The following is a 20503-nucleotide window of genomic DNA, read 5'->3' as shown; positions in this document are numbered from 1 at the left end:
GGCCATTTCCAGGACCCCGGAGCCTCAGTGAGCCAGGAACAGGGCTCGCTTTCGGTTGTGGTCCAGGTCGATGAAACCACTGCCCGCCAGGAACTGTCTGAACCGGACCATGAAGGACTTCCATTTCTCCTGGTTAGGCTCGAACGGAGCCAGTGAGATCTGTGGTCCAGACATGGTTCTGTGGTTCAGTTGCAGTGACTTCGCTCAAGTGACTCAGCTCTTGGTAAATGGTGGCGATTGTGCCACGAGGTATGCTGTCGGTTCTTTTGTGTCCTTTGTTGCCAGTGTTAGATTGGTGCATGGAAAAAAAGATGTGACTCAGCAGAGGTCCGTTCAGCACTTTATTCAGCTCATACGGAACTGCCGGCTGTGCTGCTGAGCCCTCCTTATATACAGCTCTGGCAAGCTAGCCGGCCAATGACATTCATTTAAACTTCCCGCCGGTGGATTAGCCAACCACCGGCGGATGCCCGTATAAGGACACAACAATGTGGCTAGGTGGGTGTGGCTAGGTCATGTGACTAGGTGGGCATGGCCAATTTAACAATCCATTGAACAATGCACACAAATTAAACTTTAATTTGTTTTGCTCCTGGGGTGTTTTATTTGCTTTTGTTTGTATGTTGCTCTTTTGGTTGCCTTTTCTTTTTACTATGTCATTTTTTCAGTTATTTAGGAGTCTAGTGGTCCACTTCAGGAAACTCAGTTTTGCAGTAATTCTTCTCAGCTCCAAGGACCTTGAGAAATCTCTCTGTCTCTCTCTCTCTCTTTGTCTGTCTCTCTGTCTTTCTTTCTTTGTCTCTCTCCCTCTCTCTCCCCCTTTCTCTCTCTCTCTCTTTTACTCTTTCTTTCTTTCCCTCTCTCTTTCCTTCTCTTCCTCCCTCCCTCCCTCTCTCTCTCTTTCTGTCCCTCTGTCCCTCTGTTTCTCTCTCTCTTTTCCTCTCTCTCTCTCTTTTTCTGACTGTCTCTCTCTCTGTGTCTATCTCTATCTATCTTTTGGAGGCAGGGAAGGTAAAAAATGGGCTGTTTTTGTCTGTTTTTTGCCTCCCCCACAAGCATTCTGCAGACTAAAACCAGGTAAAAGCGGCTTGTTTTTTGGCAAAAAATTGACCATTTTTGCCTGTTTTTTGACCTCCTTTCACCCACCCCCCTCCACCTCTGTAAGCATTCTGCAGGCTTTTGGTTCCAGCCCGCAGGGCTCCTGAAGGCACGTCCTGAGCTCTGCTTAAGGGTGGATGGGGCAACCTCGTGGCTCTCCACGGGCCGGATTAATTGCTTTAGCGGGCCGCATGTGGCCTGCAGGCTCTAGTTTGAGGACCCATATTCTAGAATATTGTCTATTTCCACCAGGTTGGTATCATCTGCAAATTGGATGAATTCCCCTTCTATTCCCCCATCAAAATTGTATATGAAAATATTGTAGAGTACTAGGCCTAAGGCAGAGCCCTGAAGTAGTCCACTGCATATTTCCCTCCACGCGGATGCAGTTTATTTAAGGACTACATGTTGAATGCGATTGTTGAGCCAGTTACTAATCCATCTGGTGGTGATGCATTTGTTATTCTATTGTACTGTACTAACAAGAGTTAGATCACAGCTTTTTTCCCTTTTCTTTTTCCCTATAATCCTTTTTTCTCTTTGTTCTCATCTTTATTTTCATGTGTTATATGGATTTATAATAAATCTTAATTTAAAAAAAAGTTGGGGGGGGAGAAATGAAATGACTAGAGTATGTGACTACCTGAGGGGACCTCCCATTCTAGGAATGACTCAATTGGCAAATAAGGGACCTCAACAAAGGACTCCTGGCCAGTTATCAACTGATCATCAAACAGTAGCTATGGTTTGGACAGGAGTGGGTTGCTACCGGTTGGGCCACAGAAGCACTGCGTGCCTGCAAAGAAAGTGTGCGCACCCGCACGTTCCCAATAGTGAACCAGTAGTGCCGGGATTTGAATCTGCAACTCAAACTGCAACTCCTCAGCTGATGTAATCTGATTCTGTTCCTCCTCATGAATGGCCCTTCAGTCAGGACACTGATATTATCTGGACTCTGCACTTTCTTTTGTTTCGTTTCTCATTTGCCACTCTTGGGGGAAGGGGATGGTGTCAGAAGGTGGTGCCTTAACCTCTAGACAAAACATCAACCAGGCTCAGCATGAGAACCAAGGTCAAGGCAACGAACATGTGGTGAGACCGAGGGGAAAGCTGCCAGCGGACTGATTGGCTAACGTGACCTGGGACACCCAAGGTGGGTGGGAAGTTTCTATCCTTTTAATAACCCTAAAGCCGGGAATTACTTAGAGCTAGCTTCACCGTTCTACATGCCAATATGATATACTCAATAAAAGGTCTTTTGAGCCTGACTGAAGCCTCAGAGTCCTGATTTGATTGGGTTCGTTACTCAGAACATGTCAGTTCCTTCTTAGCAGAGGAGTTCTTTAACACTCCCTTCCTCTGTGCTCTGGTGGGTCAGGTAGATGTGCCTGGGACAAGGTGGTTCTTCAAATAACCTGGTCTGAAGCCATGAAGGATTTCTGTTACTTGAATAGCTATCTCCAGAAACAATGAGAGCAGAGATATAATGACATTTTGCTGCCATTACGATCCACAGTATAATCCCCTATATGGGCTGTTGTCTGTATTCAATCATATTCATTTTTTGTCTTATTCCAATGGTGCCCCATTGTTGTTGTAGGCTATCTTGAAAGCCTGCCTGAACTTCTTTGACCTTTTCTGAATTAAACAGAATCAAGATGGGGTCACTCTGAGTTTTTTTCCCTCACTTTCTACTTTCCCTGGACGTTCATTCCTTCATCAAAGTTAACTTAACATTCCTTTACAATCAACAAAATTACATTGGTCAGGACAGTTTGGAGAACCTTGGTCATTCTCACCCACTTAACAAGTCTAAATTCTATTGCAATTCACATACTTAACCAATCTAAATTCTATTGCAATTAAAAAAATTAAGAAGACAATTATTTCTGAATAAAATTCAGAAGGCAGAACATTTTCATCCAAATCATATAAATTCAGGTATCATTCATGCTGCCCTTGATATCACATCAGTCTTTTTCCTAACTAGCTGCTCTCTTGTATTCAGCTCTGGTCTCAGCATGATGATGTAGCACTTGGGCAGGAAAATGCAGCCTAATAAGCCACCACTTGAGGCCAAGATAGAAAAGACTTCCACAGCCACCATGGATTTCCCCTTGGTGCTCAAGTAGGTGGGCACAAAAGACACCCAAACACTGCAGAAGACCAGCATGCTGAAGGTGATGAGTTTGGCTTCATTGAAAGTGTCGGGCAACTTCCGGGCAAAGAAGGCCACCGTGAAGCTGATGAGGGCCAGAAGCCACATGTAGCCCAGCACAACATAAAACATGATCTCCGAGCCTTCGTTGCATTGCACTAAGATCTCATCCACCTGGGAATGCATGTCCAAGTCTGGGAAAGGAGGAGAAATGGTCAACCACCCAGCACAGATGCTTGTTTGAATAAGGGAGCAAAAAACAATGACTGAGACGGACAGCCTTTTCCCCACCCACAACCTCATGCGGTTCCCTGGCTTTGTGGCCATGAAGGCCAGAACCACCGTGATGGTTTTGGCTAACACACAGGACACCGCAATGGAGAAGACCACTCCAAAAACTGCTTGCCGGAGGAGACATGTGACTGTCCCTGGACATCCAAGGAAGAGGAAGGAGCAAAGAAAACACAGCAGGAGCGAGACGAGCAGGGTGCAGGTGATATCCCAATTGTTGGCTTTGACGATGGGAGTGTTCTGGTGGAAGATGAATGTCCCCATCACCACAACTGTGATGACAGCAAAAGAAACAGCAAAGCCAGTCAGGACTTCTCCCAGGACTTCTTTGTAGGATAAGTAGATGATAATTTTGGGAATACATTGCTGGTGCTTCTCATTTGGATATTGTTTTTCTGGACACCTCTCACATCGGTTGGAATCTAAAAACCATAAATAAAATATCTAAAAATTCTACACATTGAATCAAATTAAGTTTTTAGCAATTATGCCTCCTGATTATGCCTGTTTTTGGAGAGAATAAAGCTATTAAAATGTTTGCTTTAAGAAAATCCTTTTAAAGTTTATTTTTTATTCAATAGACTACATTTCCTGAACAAGAGATTACACAGTTAAATAAGGAAAAGTTTTCACTTTAAAAAAAGAAGAAAGAGACCAAGGCTAGTGAGAGATCTCAATCAATCTATGCTTTTCTTTAAAACTATATTCAAGAACCCAAACTTGGTTAGAGCATACTGTATTTTTAAGGAAACATCCATATTGTTTTCTTACCAATCATGGTGGAAATGCTTCCCTCTGAACACTCGACACAGTCATAGCAGCAAACCTGTTTCCCCTCCTTAATCAATTTCCGGTACCCAGGATGGCAGCTTTCTACACAGGTGGCAGCAGGTGGAGTCTAATGGGAATGGCCAGAGTAAGGAATTAAAATGGATTATAATCAAGCTTTGAATCAATCAGTCAGCAGTCATTCTCTTTAAATAAAAGCTAAAGAAAACGAAGGGACGCAGTGGCTTAGTGGCTAAGACTCTGAGCTTGTTGATCGAAAGATCAGAAGTTCAGCAGTTCGAATCCCTAGTGCTGCGTAATTGGGTGAGCTCCCGTTATTTGTCTCAGCTTCTGCCAATGTAGCAGTTTGAAAGAACGTAAAAAATGCAAGTAGAAAAATAGAGACCACTTTTGGTGGGAAGGTAACAGCATTCCGTGTGCCTTTGGCTTTTAGTCATGCCGGCCACATGACCACAGAGACGTCTTTGGACAGTGCTGGCTCTTTGGCTTTGAAACAGAGATGAGTACCGCCCCCTAGAGTTGGGAACAACTAGCACATCTGTGCGTGGGGAACCTTTACATTTACCTAAAGAAAACCAGCTTCTTGTAATTTATAATAATGCAAAATTTGGAATTCCTAGGACTGATTGCTAGAATCAGTCAGAGGAGCAGTTAAAATCTGAAAAATCTTTGAATTGCTATTGAAAATTTGAATACAAATCAGTTCATGAACCCTGCAGAGTGTGTAAAGGAACTTGAGATGTCCTAAAGGGGTTGATAAAACAGGATGTTTCTCATAATCTTAATGAGCTGTTAAATTTGAATAGTAAGAAGAAAATCCAAAATAAATTTGTAATGTATGGGAAATAGTGTTGAAACTGCTGAGATGACAGCAAAAATATTCTGGTCTAGTATTTGCTATCCTTTTCCAATTATCCCTGTGTTACGTTGCCAAGTCATAAATCTCTATATTAGAACTACCAGTTCTCAAATATTGTGTGGCTTCTGTACCAACATGTTTTGCAAAAGATGGAATGGGATGGGGAGAAAGAAACTCTATATATGATAACAGCAGCAAGATTGTTGATAGGTAAATATTGGAAAAATGAAGCTTTGCCCACTATTGAAGAATGGACTTTGAAGATGGCCAGTTTTGCAGAGATGGCGAAGATTTCAGCATACTTAAAAGATTGTTCACAAGAGATTTATGAATGGGAATGGAAAAGGTGGATAGAATATGTTCAGAACAAATATCAAGAGTGGTATCCTGATTTTCCATGTACAGGATGAGTGAAGCAAAACAAGCAGATTGCCCAGCTTCAGTGGCCTCCCTTGTTCTGCACATACTCAGTTATCAAAAAACCATCTGACAATTAGGACAGTCATGCAAGTGTGGTGAACACAGGAGTTGGGGTGATGGCAAACTTTGATATATGTCCACAGTCCATCTGTGGTATTCTGTGATGAACAATAAAATGGGATAGCACAATAATCCAAACTTGCCTGTATTTCAAAATACACAAGCATTAGTACCTGCAGAAAAGCTATTCAGTTCTCTGAGAAAAAGAAGAGGGAAAAAAATGACTAAATCTCTATATGGCCAGAAGCTGTCCCCAGATTTTTGAATTGGCTATGGGAACTGGCAAGAGAAACATTTCCTGCAAAACTCCAGAGAAATGGATGTTTATATTAGCCTGAAGTGGAAAATAGGTGTGATGACCTTTTTCATGCTTTGTGTCTCAACTGATTCAAAAAAAAAAAGTCAGATAAACTCATTAGTGGGAGAGTCCTATCTATCTATCTATCTATCTATCTATCTATCTATCTATCTGTCTGTCTGTCTGTCTGTCTGTCTGTCTGTCTGTCTGTCTGTCTGTCTGTCATCTATCTATCTATCTATCTATCTATCTATCTATCTATCATCTATCTATCTATATCATCTATCTATCATCTACAGTATAGCTATGTAAAATCTTTCCTTTTCTTGTTTGTATTATTGTAACTGTAATTTTTAATATTTTTTTCAAAGAAGAAAGGTTAATCTTCCCTTCAGTATTACCTTTCAAAAGATGAATCTTCCACCTCACTAAAGGTAAACTGCTCCAAACTGGATTGCAGAAAATACGACTTCAGCAACAGAGTGGTCAATGCCTGGAATGCATTACCTGACTCTGTGGTTTCATCCCCAAACCCCCATAACTTTAACCTTAGACTGTCTACTGTTGACCTCACCCCATTCCTATGAGGACTGTAAGGGGCATGCATAAGTGCACTTACATTCCTACCATCACTGTCCTACTGTCCCCTTTTATTTGTACCCATTTCCTATATTCATAATCTTATACTTATATCTGTTATCTTATACAAAAATATATAAATAAATAATAATCCCAGTGAGCTCTTTCCCCACATTCTGAAAGTGTAATGTAGAATTGAGAACTTCTTCATTTTTCCAGGATACAAAAGTGTTCTAACATCATTAAGAAGATACCAAATGACCTTGGAACCACTCTAAGGTTACTGATTTAAAATCCCAGAAATTGAGAAAATATCCTCGTGTTTTCGTTGGTTTGTTTAACTCACCTGCTTAAACTTGGGATTCCATACAATGGTAGTTGCATTTATGGTGAGGCCTTCCTTTTGAGAACTCTGAGCTTCAACACGTCCAACTTGGACCTTCTGAAAGGATCGATTGGGGAAAGTAATCAAGTTGATGATATCGTATGCTGCTGCCAGGTTTCCATTCTCATTGAAAACTATTTCTTCCCCAGCACTATTGTTGAAATGGAGGTTTTTCAGAAATAAACGAAGCTAAAAAATAAGAGAGATAAGTGAGATATTGATACCAATAGTAGGTAATAGAATGTACAGTTCCATGCTGGGATTTACCAAATGGCACTCAAGTCATTTTTAACTAGCAGCCAAACTTTAGCGTTAATAGTATTTTTTTTAATATTCCAAAGGCATAATTCTATTTTGCAGGACTATATTTTACGTTTAAGTATTATTCTTTCGATGTGCCTTTACAGAGAGATTCAAAGAAACATATTCTTCCAACATTTACTGGGTATCCTGGCCACTCCGACACCCCTTATCTCCAGTGGCTGCTTAAGTCCATTACTTCTGCGCAGGTGGCTAGATTCTGCACACCAGCATTGGGGATTCATCAGAAACACATTTCTAATCCACCATAGCTATTTTACACAACAAATATGGCAAACCTGTTGCACTGCTTCTTTCTTTCTTTTTAAATATTAAACTGACTATGGGCTACAAGTTTATGAATTGTAATTTTAGACCATATATAATCGACAGGCTGGATTTTATCATAGATTTTAGCTGTTATTTATTATTTTATAGTAGAATTTTTAATTGCATATTTACTGAGTGTTTTTATTGTTTCTGGTGTCTGGTCTATGACTGTAATAAACGGAATTGACTTTAATCAAAATAGAGTTTTTTGGTCAGATATATAGCACATGTTGCACTTCATGATGGATAATTTTTTTGCTAAGAAATATAACAGAATAATAGAATAACAGAGTTGGAAGAGATCTTGGAGGTCTTTTAGTCTTCTAGTCCAACCCCCTGCTCAAGTGGGAAACCCTATACCAGCGATGGCTAACCTTTTTGTCATCGCATGCCAGGAGGGGGGGTGGGTGGGGGAGGTTTGCATGTGCGCGTGCCCACACCCATAATTCTATGCGACCCCCCTGCGCATGCATGCGCAATCCCCCCCCCGCTCCTGGCACGCGATGGCCTGGTAGGCCCATTTTTCTTTCTTACCTGGCTCCAGATCGTCTCTGTGCATCTGGGGAGGGCGAAAACAGCCTTTCCCACTCCCTCAGAGGCCCTCCAGAGGCCTGAAAGGGCCCATTTCCCAACTCCTGGTGGGACAGGAAGTGACCTTTTTTGCTGTACCCAGTCTCCAGAGACTCCTAGAGAGGCCTCCGAGGGAGTGAGAAAGGCTGTTTTTCACCCTTCCCAGATAAATAGAGAGGATCTGGAGCCAGGTAAGAAAGGAAAACAGGCCATTCCCCAGCTCTCTGTGTAGCCCCAAAAGTTTTTTTTTTTACTTTAGGGGACGAAGCAGATGAAGCTCCCTATTTCCCTCGCCGCCGCTCCGGGCTTTGGGAGACCTCTGCTTATGCAGAGCTAGGCGACAAGAACAAGGATACAAAATTAACAGAATAATTAAAAAGGATGTGAGCTGGACCTGTGACCCTGAATCGCAAGTATCTTATTTATTTTATAACAGTTACTGAAGAAGGAAAAGGAAAAGGGAAAAAAGAATTTTTAAAAAATGGCGACTGCTGAGGCTTGAGAAGGGGCTGAAAGGGAGAGTCCTTCCGTTTCCTATTAAGATACAAAGTAGCAGAATAAATACCTCTGGTTACAATTGAAGATAAAGCTCTACTTTTGTGTTCTCTTTTTCCTGGAGATCTGATAGTGATCTTGGTTGGAAAGAAGTTTTTTTTTCTTCTTTGCCTCTCTTTTCTTTTCTAAAAAAGTTTGTCTGTGTGGAAACATGGCATTAAAACTTACAAAGCCAGACAAACAAGCAGTGGGGGGGGGGATTCCCCCATTAATAAATTACGTGAACAAGTTCTAAATCTCCAGTCTCAGAAAACTGATTTTAACATAATTGAATTTCTTTTGGAGGAGATTGTAAGAAGGGATGAGATTGTGAATCAGAACTTTGAAAAATTTAAGCAGGAAATTAAAGAATTAGTGCAATTAAAGTTTGATACTTTGGATCGAAAGATTATAAAAATGGCTAATGGTTTTACAGAATTTATGATCAAGTTGGATGCAAATACTAATTTATTAGAGTCTAAAATGGAAGAAATTGAGGACAATATGGACAATAGAATACAAAAAATTGAAAATGATTTGACAAACACTCAAGACAATAGCTCAGAAGAAAAACCTAAAATGGAGGCTGATCAAAAGACTTGTAATGGAGAAAATATACAACAACGGATTGAAAGAGAAGTTTTAATGATGCAATATAATTTTACTGAATATGCGATTAGACTGAGAGGATTGCAGGAAAATAACAGAGATGATTTAAGGAAAATATCTTCTGAAATTTTGGCTGGGATTTTAAAGGTTCAACCTGAGGAAGTATTTTGTAGGATCGATAGAGTTTATAGAATAAATTCCTGGACTGCAAAGCAAAGGCAATTGCCTAGAGATGTGGTGATTTATTTTACAGATAAAGAAATAAGAAATAATATTGCAAAATTCCTTCAACTCTACTTTGCAATTGTTTGGAAGAAAGATTTGGATTTACAAAGAGCTCCCGCCTAAGATGTTATCGGAAAGAAAGAAATTTGGTTTTCTAGTGACTGAGCTTAAAAAAAGAAATATTCTATTCAGGTGGGATGCTCCAGTTGGCATAATATTGAGATATCAAGGAGAAAGATACCAACTAAATACTGTTGAAAAAGCGGAAGAATTTTATCAAAATTTTTTGAAAATGAACTTAACATCTTTATGCACAATACAGGATAAGCAGAAGGAGTTGGAAATAAAGGGAAAACATCGAATTATAGAGGCTGCTGTGGACAAATTGCCTTTGGATTCTTTAGACACCTCAGCTGGATTATCTACAAATATGAGAGAAGTGGTATCGGACTCTAATGTGATGATTCATCAAGTCACAGACAAGCATGGAAACCAATTAGCTGATACACAATTGATAAAAAAGAAATATGAGATACAAAAGCAAAACCAACAAGATCAAGTCATAAAGCAGAATGAAAACCGATCAGTTGATATACAACTTGTAGAAGGGAAATTAGGATGGAGATCAAACCCACAAAAAGAAAAGAAAAAAAGAAATAGGTCTCACAAAAATAAAAAATTCTAAATTAAGCAACAGTGAAGCCAGTTATTTTTAAAAAATGAATGAATATATGAAAAGATAGTTGAGGCGAAGTATTGGTTAACATTATCCTGAGGAGAGTGACAGACCTCTGCAATGCCGTAACTTTGGGATGTGAAAAGAGCCTTAAATTGTTGGATTGGAATTATCTATTTTGGATTTCTTTTTTTTATTGATAAATGTATTATATTTATCTTGAGCTATAAGGCAAGAGAGCTATGCTGGGGCACGCAGAAGTTCTGGTTGTTACCCATTATGATGATGGGAATTAATAATCCTAATGAAAGCCACAATTACAGATACTATATGGAATATAATTATAATGTCACTCGGGTGGTTGTTTTCCTTTTTTGATATATATATGAGGATACTCATTACTGATGGGGGCAGATGATGACCGAGGATTTTGAACAAACTGTTGCAACCAGGATGCTATGTTACCCTAATATGGATGATGGACTCAACAATCCAGTGGAAAGACATCAAAGAAGATATTATATGGATTATAAATTTAAAGTCATTGATTTTTTTTATATAATGGAATATATTTTTTTTAGCAGGGCGGGCAGTAGATTAAAGATATTAAGAATTGTTGTGCATGGCAATTTTGTAGGAAAGTGGGTGGAAATAGGTTAGTTTACTGATTGTTTAGTTTAAGAAAAGGGATGTTTAAGTGATATATTTAGGGGAGTGGAGGAAATGGATAGAGTTGAATAAATGTTAAATTAAGATTTATGGGGAAGGCTGCTTTGAAATGTTATATATATAAGTATGGGGGAGGAGAAAAAAAGGCAGATTGTTGCTAGATTGGGAGTTATAATAATATTATTATGCTAAATTAGAAGTTATTATATAATGTTATTTTGAAACGTATGGTAAAAGGGGGAAGTAATAATATTAATAATATTATTAGCATGTAAGGGTCAGTATTTAGAGGAGGGAGTAAGAAGATGGCAAAATATTATATAATCTGTTATGAATTAGGTTTTTGTTGTGAAGAAGTCACAGGGGGGATGGGTGGTGAGGGGGGGTTAGGGAGGAGGGGGGGAGAAAAATGGGGGAAATTTTGTATTTGAAAATTTTTTCAATAAAAAAAAAAAACTTCCAGTGTTGGAGCATCCACAATTTCTAAAAGTTAGAACAGTTAGAACAATTAATTATCTTACCCCTGCCACCAATTTCATTGATTATTATTATTATTTTGCACAATTTTTCCTTCTCTCTACTTTAGTGAATTTTTCTTCTGCTATTCAACCACAAAATGCTGCATAAAAGGTAATCATTTACTGGATTGAAACTTGGAAAGGAAGCAGAAGACCTCTGGGAAAAAAATATCTCCATATACCTAATATAATATCTGTGAAAAATCAAAATCAAAATTGCAACAAGAAATACATACTTTCAGAGGTTACCACCAAGCCTATAGACAACTAAAAATTATAAATTTTAAAGACAAAAGGGACAAATATAAAAACTGGAAAGAGAGGCACCTAACCAAAGCAGAATATCAACAAATATCTTGAGTCTGCAAAAATGAAGTCAGGAAAGCTAAGGCTCAAAATGAACTAAGTCTTGCGACAAAAGTAAAAAACAACAACAACAACAACAACAAAAGCTTCTTTCAACATGTAAAAAACAAGAAAAATGTCAAGGAAATTATTGTCCATTAATGGGAGAAAATGGCAAGAAAGTAATGAACAACAGGAAGAAAGAAGAACTGCTTAACTAATTTTTTGCAGCTGCATGGGAAATGCAGGAATACAACTTAAAATAGATAAGAAATAGATAAGAAAAAGGTAAGAGAGCACCTGTCTACCCTATGCGAGTTCAAATCAACAGGACCAGATGGATTACACTCCAAGCTTCTGAAGGAACCGCCAACATCAGTTTGTTAAAAACAGATCATGCCAGACAAATTTTAGTGAACAAGAAAAATGCTGTGGATATAATTTACTTGGACTTCAGTAAGGCATTTGATAAGGTAGACCATAACCTACTACTTGCTAAAGTAGAAAAATGTGGGTTAGACAGCATCACCACCAGATGGATTCATAATTGGCTGACCAACCGCACTCAACATGTAGTCCTCAATGGAACTGCATCTACATGGATGGAAATATGCAGTGGGGTACCCCAAGGCTCAGTTTTAGGCCCAGTACTCTTCAACATCTTCATCAATGATTTGGATGAGGGATAGATAAGCCATCAAATTTGCATATGACACAAAATTGGCGGGAGTAGCCAACACTCCAGAAGATAGGCTTAAAATACAGAAGGATGTTGTCAGACGTGACCTATCGGGCACTATCTAACAAAAGAAAATTCAATGGTGAAAAAAGAAAGGTTCTATATTTTGGTAAGAAAATACAAATACACAGGTATAGTATAGGCGATACCTGACTCAATAGTAGTAACTGTGACAGGGATCTTGGAGTCTGGTGGACAATATGAGTCAGCAGTGTGCTGCAGCTGCCAAAAAAGCCAACTCAATCCTAGGCTGCATTAACAGAGGATAGAATCAAGATCATTTGAAGTGTTAATACCACTTGACAAGGACTTGGCAGGTGGACCAAGGCAGTCATAGAATGGATCCCAGTTGGTAAAAAAGTGTTTTATCAACTCTAATCACTTTTCACTGTTGATAAAAGGTGTCTACAAAAGAGACCAAAAAGAAGATGGCTCAATGACATCACCAAATATTGTGGGTCTAATTGGCAAAAGAAAGCTCAGACCATATTGGTTTGAAACATGGGAAGATGCCTTCATCCTGCAGAGCACATTTCGAATACTGCATCCAGTTTTGGTCACCACATTGTAAAAAGGATGTTGCAATTCTAGAAAGAGTGCAGAGCAACCAAGATGATTAGGGGACTGGAGACTAAGATGTGTAAAAAAAGGTTGCTCGAATTAGGTATGTCTAGTTTAATGAAAAGAAGGACTAGTTGTGATTTGATAGCAATCTTAAAAATATATAAGGGGTTGCTACAAAGAACAGGGGGTCAACCTATTCTCCAAAGCACCTGAAAGAGGACAAGAAGCAATGGGTGGAAACTAATCAAGGAGCGAATCAACCTAGAACTGAGGAGAAATTTTCTGACAGTTAGAACAATTAATCAGTGGAACCACTTGCCTGCAGAAGTTGTGAATGCTCCAACACTGGAAGTTTTTAAGTAGATATTGGATAACCATTTATCTGAAGTGGTGTAGGGCTGTGATGGTGAACTTATGGCATGCAAAGCCTTCTCTGCAGCACGCCAGCAGTCGCCCCAGTCCAGCTCCACCGCGTATGCATGTGTGCCTCCAGCCGACCACCTGGTCTTTTGGTCTCTGCCGTGCATGTGCAGGGGTTGGGCGCATGTGCGGGATGTCCATGTCCATGTCTGTTTGGGGGGGCAGAGTGAATGCATGGGGGTTCAGGAGGCTTTCGAGGCCCAAAATGGGGTACAGGGGAAGCCCTCATGTGAATGCATTCGTGCGCGCATGCTTTGGGCACTCGGCACCAAAAAGGTTAATCATCACTGGTATAGGGTTTCCTGCCTGAGCAGGGGGTTGGACTAGAAGACCTCCAAGGTCCCTTCCAACTATGCTGTTATTAAACAGTAATTTTTAAACATATATTTTAAATCGATCTATCTATCTATCTATCTATCTATCTATCATCTATCTATCTATCTATCTCTACACATACACACACACACACACACATATACATACATACATACATACACTTTAGAGGAGCAGCTAAATAAAGAATATGATATTATTCCTTGTTTCATGGAATCAGAACAGAGTTCAAAAGTACTACAAGTTTATTTCATGCTACCTATTACAACATTCTGAATTATCAATGGTCAAGGTGAATTGGCACCAGAGAAGAGCCAACGGACTTAAAGGGGGGCTGGAATTAGGTCTTTTATGGGGGTGTAGAGACACCAAACGGATGATGCATTTGACCCTACCCTCGGGCTCAACCTTGTAATCTCCTACATTATCCAAATGAAAAGATGTTTCGTTCAGACACTTTCAGTTGAATGCAGACTGTTGTAAAATATACTGTTAATGAATTTTGAATTTTGTAAAAATTGAAATCAATATGTTATTATGGCTACATTCCCACTACATTAGAAGGAACCATAACTAACCTGCCAAGGTTGGACTTTCAGCAAATTCCACTTCTCTCCATTGCCTCTTGTCTTCTGCCTGGCTCTGGATGAATACATAGCATGGAGACCATGTGCTACAGCATAGACAGCATTGTAAATACTGTAGCTCTGGCCAGACATCTCCATTTCAAAGACAGTTCCAGGGAGACTCCCCAGATCCTCTTTCCCAGTGCAGCTTCCTTTGCCTGCTCCATATATATTGTACATTGGAAGTGAACAGATAAATGCTGCACTCCAGAATTGAGGTAGGAAATGCACTTTAGATTGATATGGATTTAGCTTCTCAAGGAACTCTTGAAAGCCTGGTACGCTATTTGTGTGTAGGGCAAAAGACAAGCTTCCATTGAAAGACAATGCTGTAAATTTCTGAGGTTCAAAGACAGAAGTGACATCCCAGAGAGCACTTATGACCCAAACCCTCTCAATTGGGAGCCTTTGACTAATTTCATACCATTCAAGAATTACTCGTAAGCCTTCTATAGATTGCATGTCCCCATAAACTAGTATTACATTGGTTTTACTATACCAGAGGACAAGCCCTATTTTACCTAGATTAATCTTCCGTAAGGTACTGGGGTCATAATTTGTCAATCTTGGAATAAGTTGAATTAAAGAAATGCAAATATCACTCTGGATGAATTTTGGTCTCAGAATTCTGAGAAATCTCTCTCCACTGGTGTCTTCTGGAATGAGCAGGTCAATCCAATTCCATCCAAAATATTTCAAGAGCTGAATAATCCCAGCATACTGGAGGTTTTCATTTGGAGTCATCCAGAAGAAAGAAGGAAATTGCTGTTTATCACTCAATGCCAGGTCAAAAGTGCCATAACTGAGCTGCAGATTGGGAATAATAATGATGTATTTTTAGATGAAATACTGCTTCTGTAGACACATAAAAAAAATGGAAGTATTTCTTTTGGACCTGTTTTTCAATAAAAAAAATCTTGATGGGTGAGATAAATACTAAATCTGGAGATCAACAAGTCTTTCCTGAGAGCTTTTGCAACCAGATCACCATTAGAATTCCATTCATCCCTTTTTAGACAAAGTCACCTCAATCTTTGATTGTGCTAAGTAGAAATAGAGAGCAGATAAAGATAAAGGTTCTACTCGCACATATGTGCTAGTCGTTCCTGACTCTAGGGGGTGGTGCTCATTTCCATTTCAAAGCCAAAGAGTCAGTGCTGTCTGAAGATGTCTCCATGTTCATATGGCCGGCATGACTAAATGCCAAACATCCATGGAACCCTGTTACTTTCCCACCAAAGGTGGTCTCTATTTTTCTATGTACATTTTTTACCTGCTTTCGAACTGCTAGATTAGCAAAAGCGGGGACAAGTAACAGGAGCTCAGCCCATTATGCAGCACTAGGGATTCGAACCACTGAACTTAGATTGACAAGGTCAGCAGCTACTGAGCCACCATATGCCTTTTAGAGAGCAGATAGGAATGAGTAATAAGAGAGGCGGCTTTTTCATTAAGGATCTGACAGTATTCATCTTCCATTTTATATTATGAGGGTAAGATAATTAGGATAAGCATATTTAAAATTCTTGTGAATATAGAATACCCAGAAGATGGAGAGACAACATCAGATACACTACTACAATATCAATTAACAATGCTTGAGGCCACCAAAAGAGCAAGAACAAGAACCCAAAGTGATAAAGAGAAAGACAAGAAGGAGGAGGAGGAGGAGGAGGAGGAGGAGGAGGAGGAGGAGGAGGAGGAGGAGGAGGAGGAGAAGAAGTTCGAAACAGTGATAGCTATACAGTTTCTACAAACTAAATATGTTTGTGCTTATTAAGAATTACTACACATATAATAGTAATTGATGCATTGCATTTCTCTGACAAAATAAGTAAATAAAAACTCTAAAACGAGTTCCCCAATATTGCAGCTGTTTTTGAGGGGTTGTCTTCACTTTTAATTGCCATCCTTTCTTTTCTTGTGCATAATGTGAAACCAGATACCTGCCTGTGGAATCTTGTAGGCATTTAAGGTGTTGGCCATCTGGATGGTGTTCTGGGAAGGGAGATCACCAATGACGGCCATGATGTTTTGGTCCTTTCCCTTCCTGTAATTGAACTGACAGAGGCCTTCCAAAAAGAAGAGAGTGAAAAGGTTCTCAGAGGCTTTCATTGCCTGAAAACCATTCTCGTATATCTTAGAGACCAAGGTGATGTTGGGTAACAAGTTCTCATTCCTGTTGATCTCCTGAATGGCAAAACTGAAGGCTAGGACATGCTGTACGTTTTTAGACAATGGCCTGCAAGAAGAGTTTCATTTAGTTCTATAATCTTCGAATGTGACAATAACTGGATTTAGATACATCTAAAATGATGTATCTGGGCTGAAGTGCAGTGCTTGAATCTCATTGGAGGATCATGTGGGAACTGTGATCATATTTTGAGAAGTTTAATGCAATTACAAGCATTGTTTTGTGTATGTAGGGCAGCAATGCAATAGAAGGACAGAAACTGATGGATTTTGCCAACTGTTAACAACAATTCACATTTTATCACATTCATATATTTAAATATGCTCCGTCTTTCTACTAAGGAGACTTACTGCATAAGAAGTAGAAAACTCAAGCTACCACAATCTTTATAAAATAAAAGTCTTGGTATGTAGAAGTGTTTGCTAATCAGGAAAAAGTGACAAATTCTTAACAGTGGCATTATGTAGTATGAGAATCATAGATATGTATTTAAACCTTTAATAAAATATTCATGCTAAATAGTTTTGATATGGTTTTGCTTTCATTTTGAATGTTAAATAAAAAAAATAGGGGAACAGTGTCATTAAAATCAAATCTTCTCATGAACAGGTTAATTGATGTATAACAACAGCAACATGAAAAACCATGTCTACAAGGCAACATTTAACAGCTACTGTATATTTCAGCACCTGAAATATCATTAACCAAGACAGATATATAAATAAAAAATATGCCTAAACCAGTTTTAATTCTCATCTAAAATGGAAAAAAATTAATCAGAATGTCCTGAATACAATCAATTAAAAAAAAAAAAACCTTGAAAGGCATATCACAGTTTCTTTCAAAGGAGTACTTGCCATCCTTCCAAAGATCCTGCTGGATGTTCCATAAAGTGGAGCAAAGACCATTTGGGATATAAAGTCGACACAAATTCTCCAATGACGATATCACTGGAGAAGGCAGGGAGAGTAAGCTGCAAATGTCGTTTGTTACGACCCATGGAGTTAAAGGTCTTGTTGAAAGAAGCCTGGAGGAGAAGGAGAGAGAACAGAAACCCATGGGAAAGTGTGTGAGTCTCTTTGAATGCCAAAGCAATTTGGCTCCAATCAGAGCAATGCAACCACATCTTCATCACAACACTTTGACTGGAACAATGAAAGAACCTCTACTGGTTTTATGCACAACTAAAGTTGTAGATTACAATCATTATCATCTGAGTGATTCATAAGGCCACTTACTCATGAAGCTGTTGCTCATGGTAAACTTAAACTGCTAAGTCTCCCTAGGTTCTGTGCTTGCCCAAAAAAAAAACCAAATTTAATTGATTAATTCTGATAATCATTAGGTAGGGAATTCTCTTTCCCAAAGCTATTATCAAGTATTTTTCCAGTTGAAGAAATTATATGACCGAAACCCATTTCTTGGCAGCTCCTCATCAGGGAAGAAAGAAATGATCTTGGGATCATAACAGATTTTGGGAACCGAGTCTGGCTTTCTCAACCAAAGGAAAGCAATGCTGATTAAAAGAACAAGAGATGGATTAGTAGCCAAATAAATTCTCCCTTCTCACCTCACAATCTCCTAATTCAGTTAAATGCATATCTCTTCTTTGCTCACTTTGCTGACATGTTTTAAGAATGCTGTCATTGTACCAGTGCCCCCCCAAAAACTATAATCACATGCCTTAATGATTACCGTCCAGTTGCACTCACTTCTATTATGATGAAATGTTTTGAGAGATTGGTAAAGGACTATATGGTTTCATGCCTTCCCCCTACATTTGACTCATTCTAGCTTGCCTTCCCACCAACCATCTCCTTCACTTATGACTGTATGACTGCAACTCTGTTGCTTGTATCTTTATGATTTATATTTATTTTTTTCCTGATTGCTTATTTGTACCCTATGACTATCATTAAGTGTTGTATCTTATGATTCTTGATGAACGTATCTTTCCTTTTATGTACACTTTATTTATTTTATTTTATTTAATTTATATACCGCCCTTCTCCAGAATGACTCAGGGCGGTGAACAGCCATAATAAAAACAATGTAAAAATAGAATTTAAGAGCAGATTAAAATAATTAAATCATGGGCCGAATTTAAAACTCTCATTTTAAAACCAATTTTAAAACCCCATTAAGACCAAATTAAAACCATTTATCCCATCAGAGCGGCTTGTTGGAATAACAGGGTCTTCACTGCACGACGGAAGGTGTGGAGGTTGGGGATCCTTCGTATGTCTGGGGGTAATTCATTCCAGAGGGCAGGGGCCCCCACAGAGAAGGCTCTCCCCCTGGGGGTCACCAGTCTACATTGTTTGGCTGATGGCACCCTGAGGAGGCCCTCTTTGTGTGAGCGTACCGGTCGGTGGGAGGCAATCGGTGGCAGAATGCGATCTTGTAGATAGCCAGGTCCTAAACCATGGAGCGCTTTAAATGTGGTAACCAACACCTTGAAGCACACCCGAAACACCACCAGGAGCCAGTGCAGCTCACGCATGAGGGGTGTTACATGGGAACAACGGGTTGCCCCCATTATTATTCGTGCAGCCGCATTCTGACCAGTTGGAGCCTCCGGGTGCCCCTCAAGGGGAGCCCCATGTAGAGAGTGTTACAATAGTCCAGATGGGAAGTGACGAGGGCATGAGTGACTATGCACAAGGCATCCTGATCCAGAAAGGGGCGCAACTGGGAAATCAGGCGAACCTGATAAAAAGCCCCCCTGGCCACGGCCGTCATATGATCATCCAAAACCAGCCATGAGTCCAGGAGGATGCCCAAGTTGCGAGCCCTCTCTGAGGGGGGTAAGATTTCCTCACCAATAGTCAGTGATGGTGTAAGCTGGCTATATCGGGACGCCAGGAACCACAGCCACTCAGTCTTGGAGGGGTTGAGTCTGAGCCTGTTCCTCCCCATCCAGATCCGCACGGCCTCCAGGCAATGGGACATCACGTCAAGGGCATCATTGGGGTGGCCTGGGGTTGAAATGTACAACTGCGTGTCATCAGCATACAGTTGACACTTCATCCCAAAGCACGGATGATCTCGCCCAGCGGCTTCACATAAATGTTGAACAGGAGGGGCGAGAGAACCGATCCCTGCGGCACCCCACAAGTGAGGAACCTCGAGGTCGACCTCTGCCCTCCCGTCAACACAGACTGCGTACTGTCAGAGAGGAAGGAGGAGAACCACCATAAAACGGTGCCCCCCACTCCCAACCCCTCTAGCTGACGCAGCATGATACCATGATCAATGGTATCAAAAGCCGCTGAGAGGTCTAGGAGGACCAGAACAGAGGAGCAACCCCTGTCCTGAGCCCTCCAGAGATCATCAACCAATGCTATCAATGCCGTTTCCATGCTGTAACCCGCCCTGAAGCCCGACTGGCATGGATCTAGATAGACAGCTTCATCCAGGAATCGAGGAAGTTGCCTCACTACCACACTCTCGACAACCTTCGCCGTGAAGCGAAGGTTGGAGACAGGACAATAATTAGCTAAAACAGCTGGGTCCAGGGAAGGCTTCTTGAGGAGGGGCCTCAGCACTGCCTCTTTCAGGGCGGCTAGGAAGACACCCTCACCCAGCAAAGCATTGGTAATCTCCTGAAACCAGCCTCGTGTAACCTCCCGGGAGGCCAGTACCAACCAGGAGGGACACGGGTCCAGTAAATATGTGGTAGCATTAAGCCTCCCGAAAATCCTGTCCATGTCCTCAGGAGTCACAGGTTCAAACTCCTCCCAGATAACAATCGCAAGACTTGCCTCCGTCATCCCGTCTGAAACTATCCAATCAGAGTCCACAAAGAGGGACTCACAGCCAGCTATCTGAGGAACAGTGGCCTCCCTTGGACTAAGACTTTCTTTAATAATCACCGCTACTCCTCCGCCCCTCCCCTGGGCCCTCGGCTGATG

At 40.4% G+C, this 20503-nt stretch overlaps 1 protein-coding gene across 1 annotated transcript; it reads right to left on the bottom strand.

The window, feature by feature from the left end:
• Positions 1-3012: 3012 nt before the first annotated feature.
• LOC148113903 (vomeronasal type-2 receptor 26-like) lies at positions 3013-20362 on the bottom strand. Its single transcript, XM_087893526.1, has 7 exons — positions 20354-20362; positions 17447-17616; positions 16346-16637; positions 14348-15202; positions 6899-7126; positions 4319-4445; positions 3013-3969 (listed from the first exon to the last, which is right to left on the bottom strand). Exons 1-7 carry the CDS (start codon positions 20360-20362, stop codon positions 3047-3049), a joined length of 2604 nt encoding a protein of 867 aa, XP_087749652.1. The 3' UTR covers positions 3013-3046.
• Positions 20363-20503: the final 141 nt, after the last annotated feature.

The sequence above is a fragment of the Pantherophis guttatus genome, chromosome 4 (assembly GCF_059756535.1).
Source record: "Pantherophis guttatus breed Tessera chromosome 4, ASM5975653v1, whole genome shotgun sequence".
NCBI classification, from domain to species: Eukaryota; Metazoa; Chordata; class Lepidosauria; order Squamata; family Colubridae; genus Pantherophis; species Pantherophis guttatus.
Note: the sequence above shows the minus strand (reverse complement) of the source record. Positions and strands in the feature narration are given on the sequence as shown.

Bases quoted from the DNA above. Each gene is read 5' to 3' on its own strand.
- LOC148113903 (XM_087893526.1), bottom strand. The intron at 15,203-16,345 runs GCAGGTATCTGG...CCCAATCTGCAG, and splicing joins ATGCCTACAAGATTCCACAG to CTCAGTTATGGCACTTTTGA. The intron at 7,127-14,347 runs GTTAGTTATGGT...CTTATTTTTTAG, and splicing joins TGAAAGTCCAACCTTGGCAG to CTTCGTTTATTTCTGAAAAA.